Here is an 8,354-nt window from a genome sequence, read left to right on the forward strand (position 1 = left end):
GAGGTCGTAGTTTCAGTCTTTTGCCCGAGGGGCTGTTCGAGTGTCCTCCCGAAGGGCTGTCCGAGTCTCCATTCGAGTTTCGAGGGTCCTCCCGAAGGGCTGTCCGCGACATTGTCCGGGGGACTGTCCGACCGCCTCCCGAAGGGCTATCCAGCGAGGGAGTACATCCTCGCGGTTGGGCAGTTGTAAATCCTAGCTGCGGGGATCTGCACCAACGATCTCCACCGACTCTTCTTCCGCTGCGCTTCGAGTCGGTACGGAATAGATCAAACCTTGTATGCAGTCTCCATAGTGGTCCTAGGCGTGCTCGCTATACCAAAAATTTTCGTTTTCTGTCGCGTTCCCCTACGTACCGATGTACCGGGAGGTTACCGGAAATCCCCAGGAGGTATATGGGCCTTATTGGGCCATAGTGGGAGAGAGGAGAAGGGAGTAAAGGAGCCCCCCCAAGCCCAATCCGAATTGGGAGGGGGGCCGGCCCCCCTTTCCTTCCTCCTTACTCCCCCTTCCTTATCTCCTAATCCAACTAGGGAAGGGGGGGGGGAATCCTACTCCCGGTGGGAGTAGGACTCCCCTTGGGGCACGCCTAGGAGGCCGCCCCCCTCCCCCTCCCCACTCCTTTATATACGGGGGAGGGGGCACCCCATAGACACACAAGTTGATTGTTTCCATCCGTGTGCGGTGCCCCCCTCCACCATAAGCCACCTCGGTCATATCGTAATGGTGCTTAGGTGAAGCCCTGTTCCGGTAGCATTATCATCACCGTCATCACGTCGTCGTGCTGACCAAAAAATTTCGTTTTCTGTCGCATTCCCCTATAGTGGCATCAAGAGCCGTGCTATGTGTAGATGTAGGTTTCGATCTAGAATACATGGAGATGTATGGGTATTGCATAATATAATTAGGTAGTAGATGAGATCTATTGCTGAAAATTATTTATGCGGGTGACAAATGAAATCTGTTACCCGGTGTTCTTGTTGCTTCCTTAGAATTTGCATTTGCTCAATCTCGAGACAGCATGGTGGAATTTGACAAAGTTCTGGTAATCCGTGATCCCGATTGATCATGGAAGTGCTATCAGTTCTTTGGGTTCTGCCGTAGTCAAAAGAAATATGAAATTCGCAGATGAAAGGGCATGGCAGATATGATCTGCACGGGGGTCATGCGTATGACGAAGTTTAGTATGGGGCTCGAGATTTAATTATCTCGTGTTTCATACACCCCGAGATGTTAATCTAGCAACTTGAATAATCATACTTGATGATAAAACATTGGTAGTTGCAGTTTAAGTCAAAACCTTAGAAGCCACGTAAAATAAAATTTTGCATAAACCGATTAGAGGCGTCTAACTTGGTTTTGCAGGATGTGCATGTGATGTGGTATAGCAATGCTCATATTCAATTTGATTATATATGAGATGACTATATGATGTAATTAACATGACCTACGTGTCATGATTCAGCATGATGGCTGGAGCCATATGATTGCACTTTAATGACCCGCGTGTCAACCTTAAGTAATGCATTTATTTTATCCGCTATGGAGATAGCGATATTATCTAGTGCATCGACAAGGTGGTGGCAATCTTCGCGAAGGTGAACACCGACGCGAATGCCGAAGACGAAGAAATACTTGACTTCTCCGTCAGAAGAGGCTATACCATATCATGCTATTATGAATTGCCTGAGATGTTTATCCCTCTTGATGCACCCTTCTTGATTGCGCGGTAGTCACTTTTTATTAGGGTGATCTCTCAAAAAAATATCAAGTAGTTAGTGTTCTCCTAAGTGTAGCACCATCACGGCACCTAACTTTTTGGGGTATCGCAGGATCTCCCTGGGTACGAACGATTAGGGAAGTGTGAGGCGGGTGAGTTGAGACCTCATAGCAAGATCACCTGGTTGTCTTGACGTTCTGGAAGGATCTCCCTGAGCTCGGAACACGCCCATTGAAATATGAACAAGAGTCACATAGAGATGTGATCGGCAAGTTTGCCTACCAATTGAAGTTTGCGCCATCAGTGTTCATCTCGTTCAATGGCGTTGAATGGATATGCGGGTCTTGTGTCACTCATAATCAATTTTGAGAGATATTGATTTGAGTGGGAGCGCACTTTAGAATAAAATTGTTTATTCACTAGTGCATTTTCATTATAAACAAAGTCTAAGTGAAACTTGTGTTTTCCGTTGTAGATCAAATGGCTCGCAACACCACGTTCAACTTAGGCCCATTAATAGAGTCAGAGAAGTTAGCTATGACTAGAAACAACTATGCGGACTGGGTCCATAACATGAGGAATGTCCTTAGGGAAGCTAAGAAAGACTATGTGCTTGATCAACCTCTAGGTGATCCCCCTATGCTAGAAATGGCTCGGGATACCATCCACGTGTTTGACTCATGAAAGGATGATTTCGGTGTTGTTAAAGAACTTATGTTATCTTGCATGGATCCTGTGCTACAGAAACATTATGAACGACTTAGTACCTTCAAGATGATCGAGGCACTAAATGTTCTGTATCACAAACATGATTCAACTGAAGTTCATGAGATGGCTGAAGCCATGGAAGAATGCAATATACATAAGGAATCTCTAGTAAATGAACAAGGTGTCAAACTAGTAAACTATTATGATAGTTGTTGGGGAACGTAGTAAGCTCAAAAAAATTCCTACGCACACGCAAGATCATGGTGATGCATAGCAACGAGAGGGGAGAGTGTTGTCCACGTACCCTCATAGACCAAAAGCGGAAGCGTTAGCACAACGCGGTTGATGCAGTCGTACGTCTTCACGATCCGACCGATCAAGCACCGAATGCACGGCACCTCCGAGTTCTGCACACGTTCAACTCGATGACATCCCTCGAACTCTGATCCAGCCGAGCTTTGAGGGCGAGTTCCGTCAGCACGACGGCGTGGTGACGATGATGATGTTCTACCGACGCAGGGCTTCGCCTAAGCACCGCTACGATATGACTGAGGTGGATTATGGTGGAGGGGGGCACCGCACACGGCTAAGAGATCCAAGGGATCAATTGTTGTGTATCAAGGGGTGCCTCCCTCCCCGTATATAAAGGAGTAGAGGAGGGGGAGCGGGCCGGCCACCCTTGGCGCGCCCCATGAGGAGTCCTACTCCCACCGGGAGTAGGACTCCCCCCTTTCCATGTTGGAGTAGGAGAGGAGAGGGAAGGAGAAAGAGGGAGAAAGAGGGAGAAAGGAAAGGGGGGGCCCTTCCTAGTCCAATTCAGACATGGGAGGGGAGGGGCACGCGTCTGCCCCTTGGCCGCCTATCCTCTTCCACCAATTGGGCCCATGAGGCCCAATAACCTCTGGGGGGTTCCAGTAACCCACCGGTACTCTGGTATATATCCGATAACCCCCGAAACCATTCCAGTGTCCGAATATAGTCGTCCAATATATCAATCTTCATGTCTCGACCATTTTGAGACTCCTCGTCATGTCTGTGATCACATCCGGAACTCCGAACTACCTTCAGTACATCAAAACACATAAACTCATAATTTAACCATCATCGAACTTTAAGCGTGCAGATCCTACGGGTTCGAGAACTATGTAGACATGACCGAGACACGTCTCCGATCAATAACCAATAGCGGAACCTGGATGCTCATATTGGTTCCTACATATTCTACAAAGATCTTTATCGGTCAACCCGCATAACAACATACGTTGTTCCCTTTGTCATCGGTATGTTACTTGCCCGAGATTCGATCGTCCGTATCTCAATACCTAGTTCAATCTCGTTACCGGCAAGTCTCTTTACTCGTTCCGTAATACATCATCCCACAACTAACTCATTAGTTGCAATGCTTGCAAGGCTTAAGTGATGTGTATTACCAAGTGGGCCCAGAGATACCTTTCCGACAATCAGAGTGACAAATCCTAATCTTGAAATACGCCAACCCAACAAGTACCTTTGGAGACACCTGTAGAGCACCTTTATAATCACCTAGTTACGTTGTGACGTTTGGTAGCACACAAAGTGTTCCTCTGGTAAACGGGAGTTGCATAATCTCATAGTCACAGGAACATGTATAAGTCATAAAGAAAGCAATAGCAACAAACTAAACGATCACGTGCTAAGCTAACAGAATGGGTCAAGTCAATCACATCATTCTCCTAATGATATGATCCCGTTAATCAAATGACAACTCTTTGTGTATGGCTAGGAAACATAGCCATCTTTGATCAACGAGCTAGTCAAGTAGAGGCTTAGTCAACGGGTCTGCAACATTCAGATCCGTATGTATCTTGCAAATCTCTATGTCTCCCACCTTGACTTGATCGCGAATGGAATTGAAGCTTCTCTTGATGTGCTTGGTTCTCTTGTGAAATCTGGATTCCTTTGCCAAGGCAATTGCGCTAGTATTGTCACAAAAGATTTTCATTGGACCCGATGCACTAGGTATGACACCTAGATCGGATATGAACTCCTTCATCCAGACTCCTTCATTTGTTGCTTCCGAAGCAGCTATGTACTCCGCTTCACATGTAGATCCCGCTATGACGCTTTGTTTAGAACTGCACCAACTGATAGCTCCACCGTTTAATAAAAATATGTATCCGGTTTGCGCTTTAGAATCGTCCGGATCAGTGTCAAGGCTTGCATCAACGTAACCATTTACAATGAGCTCTTTGTCACCTCCATAAACGAGAAACATATCCTTCATCCTTTTCAGGTATTTCAGCATGTTCTTGACTGCTGTCTAGTGATCCACTCCTGGATTACTTTGGTACCTCCCTGCTAAACTAATAGCAAGGTACACATCAGGTCTGGTACACAACATTGCATACATGATAGAGCCTATGGCTGAAGCATAGGGAACATCTTTCATTTTCTCTCTATCTTCTGCAGTGGTCGGGCATTGATTCTTACTCAACTTCACACCTTGCAATACAGGAAAGAACCCTTTCTTTGCTTGATCCATTTTGAACTTCTTCAAAACTTTGTCAAGGTATGTGCTTTGTGAAAGTCCAATTAAGCATCTCAATCTATCTCTATAGATCTTGATGCCCAATATATAAGCAGATTCACCGAGGTCTTTCATTGAAAAACTCTTATTCAAATATCTTTTTATGCTATCTAGAAATTCTATATCATTTCCAATCAACAATATGTCATCCACATATAATATCAGAAATGCTATAGAGCTCCAACTCACTTTCTTGTAAATACAGGCTTCTCCAAAAGTTTGTATAAAACCATATGCTTTGATCACACTATCAAAACATTTATTCCAACTCCGAGAGGCTTGCACCAGTCCATAAATGGATCGCTGGAGCTTGCACACTTTGTTAGCTCCCATTTGGATCGACAAAACCTTCCGGTTGCATCATATACAACTCTTCTTCTAGAAATCCATTCAGGAATGTAGTTTTGATATCCATTTGCCAAATTTCATAATCATAAAAGGCAGCAATTGCTAACATGATTCGGACAGACTTAAGCATTGCTACGGGTGAGAAAGTCTCATCATAGTCAATCCCTTGAACTTGTCGAAAACCTTTTGCAACAAGTCGAGCTTTATAGACCGTAACATTACCGTCAGTGTTAGTCTTCTTCTTCAAGATCCATTTATTTTCAATGGCTTGCCGATCATCGGGCAAGTCAACCAAAGTCCACACTTTATTCTCATACATGGATCCCATCTGAGATTTCATGGCCTCAAGCCATTTTTCGGAATCTGGGCTCACCATCACTTCTTCATAGTTCGTAGGTTCGTCATGGTCTAGTAACATAACCTCCAGAACAGGATTACCGTACCACTCTGGTGCGGATCTCACTCTGGTTGATCTACGAGGTTCAATAACAACTTGATCTGAAGTTTCATGATCATTATCATTAACTTCCTCACTAATTGGTGTAGGTGTCACAGGAACCGGTTTCTGTGATGAACTACTTTCCAATAAGGGAGCAGGTATAATTACCTCATCAAGTTCTACTTTCCTCCCACTCACTTGTTTCGAGAGAAACTCCTTCTCTAGAAAGGATCCAAATTTAGCAACAAACGTTTTGCCTTCAGATCTATGATAAAAGATGTACCCAACCATTTCCTTTGGGTATCCTATGAAGACACATTTCTCCGATTTGGGTTCGAGCTTATCAGGTTGAAGTTTTTTCACATAAGGATCGCAGCCCCAAACTTTAAGAAATGACAACTTTGGTTTCTTGCCAAACCACAATTCATAAGGTGTCGTCTCAACGGATTTTGATGGTGCCCTATTTAACGTGAATGCAGCCATCTCTAAAGCATAACCCCAAAATGATAGCGGTAAATCAGTAAGAGACATCATAGATCGCACCATATCTAGTAAAGTACGATTACGATGTTCGGACACACCATTACGTTGTGGTGTTCCGGGTGGCGTGAGTTGCGAAACTATTCCGCATTGTTTCAAATGAAGACCAAACTCGTAACTCAAATATTCTCCTCCACAATCAGATCGTAGAAACTTTATTTTCTTGTTAAGATGATTTTCCACTTCACTCTGAAATTCTTTGAACTTTTCAAATGTTTCAGATTTATGTTTCATTAAGTAGATATAACCATATCTGCTTAAATCATCTGTGAAGGTGAGAAAATAACGATACCTGCCGCGAGCCTCAACATTCATTGGACCACATACATCTGTATGTATGATCTCCAATAAATCTGTTGCTCGCTCCATAGTTCCGAAGAACGGCGTTTTAGTCATCTTGCCCATGAGGCACGGTTCGCAAGTACCAAGTGATTCATAATCAAGTGGTTCCAAAAGTCCATCAGTATGGAGTTTCTTCATACGCTCTACACCAATATGACCTAAACGGCAGTGCCACAAATAAGTTGCACTATCATTATCAACTCTGCATCTTTTGGCTTCAATTTTATGAATATGTGTATCACTACTATCGAGATTCAATAAGAATAGACCACTGTTCAAGGGTGCATGACCATAAAAGATATTACTCATATAAATAGAACAACCATTATTCTCCGATTTAAATGAATAACCGTCTCGCATCAAACAAGATCCAGATATAATGTTCATTCTCAATGCTGGCACCAAATAACAATTATTCAGGTCTAAAATTAATCCCGAAGCTAGATGTAGAGGTAGCGTGCCGACTGCGATCACATCCACTTTGGCACCATTTCCCACGCGCATCGTCACCTCGTCCTTAGCCAATATTCGCTTAATCCGTAGTCCCTGTTTCGAGTTGCAAATATTAGCAACAGAACAAGTATCAAATACCTAGGTGCTACTGTGAGCATTAGTAAGGTACACATCAATAACATGTATATCACATATACCTTTGTTCACCTTGCCATCCTTCTTATCCGCCAAATACTTGGGGCAGTTCCGCTTCCAGTTACCAGTCTGTTTGCAGTAGAAGCACTCAGTTTCAGGCTTAGGACCAGACTTGGGTTTCTTCTCTTGAGCAGCAACTTGTTTGCCGTTCTTCTTGAAGTTCCCCTTCTTCTTCCCTTTACCATTTTTCTTGAAACTAGTGGTCTTGTTGACCATCAACACTTGATGCTCCCTTTTGAATTCTACCTCCGCAGCCTTTAGCATTGCGAAGAGCTCAGGAATTGTCTTATCCATCCCTTTCATATTATAGTTCATCATGAAGCATTTGTAGCTTGGTGGCAGTGATTGAAGAACTCTGTCAATGACACTATCAACAGGAAGATTAACTCCTAGTTGAGTCAAGTGATTATGATACCTAGACATTTTGAGTATATGTTCACTGACAGAACTATTCTCCTCCATCTTGCAGCTATAGAACTTATTGGAGACTTCGTATCTCTCAATCCGGGCATTTGCTTGAAATATTAACTTCAACTCCTGGAACATCTCATATGCTCCATGAAGTTCAAAACGTCGTTGAAGTACCGGTTCTAAGCCGTAAAGCATGGCACAGTGAAGTATCGAGTAGTCATTTGCTTTACTCTGCCAAACATTCTTAACATTGTGAGCAGCATCTGCAGCAGGCCTGGCACCCAGTGGTGCTTCCAGGACATAATTCTTCTGTGCAGCAATGAGGATAATCCTCAAGTTACGGACCCAGTCCGTGTAATTGCTACCATCATCTTTCAACTTTTCTTTCTCAAGGAACGCATTAAAATTCAATGGAACAACAGCACGATCCATCTATCTACAATCAACATAGACAAGAAAAAACTATCAGGTACTAAGTTCATGATAAATTTATGTTCAATTAATCATATTACTTAAGAACTCCCACTTAGATAGACATCCCTCTAATCCTCTAAGTGATCACGTGATCCAAATCAACTAAACCATGTCCGACCGTCACGTGAGATGGAGTAGTTTCAATGGTGAACATCACTATG

The 8,354-nt window shown here is 43.6% G+C and overlaps 1 protein-coding gene across 1 annotated transcript; it reads right to left on the bottom strand.

Annotated features, from left to right (window-relative positions):
- Positions 1-7,251: 7,251 nt before the first annotated feature.
- LOC147985418 (uncharacterized) lies at positions 7,252-8,151 on the bottom strand. The gene has a single exon (XM_087541560.1). It carries the CDS (start codon positions 8,149-8,151, stop codon positions 7,252-7,254), a length of 900 nt encoding a protein of 299 aa, XP_087397686.1.
- Positions 8,152-8,354: the final 203 nt, after the last annotated feature.

Source organism: Triticum urartu, chromosome 2A (assembly GCF_056163025.1).
Source record: "Triticum urartu cultivar PI428250 chromosome 2A, HENAU_Tu73, whole genome shotgun sequence".
In the NCBI taxonomy this organism is placed as follows: Eukaryota; Viridiplantae; Streptophyta; class Magnoliopsida; order Poales; family Poaceae; genus Triticum; species Triticum urartu.

Coding starts and splice junctions, on each gene's coding strand:
- LOC147985418 (XM_087541560.1), bottom strand. CDS start 8,151: ATGGATCGTGCTGTTGTTCCATTGAATTTTAATGCGTTCCTTGAGAAA.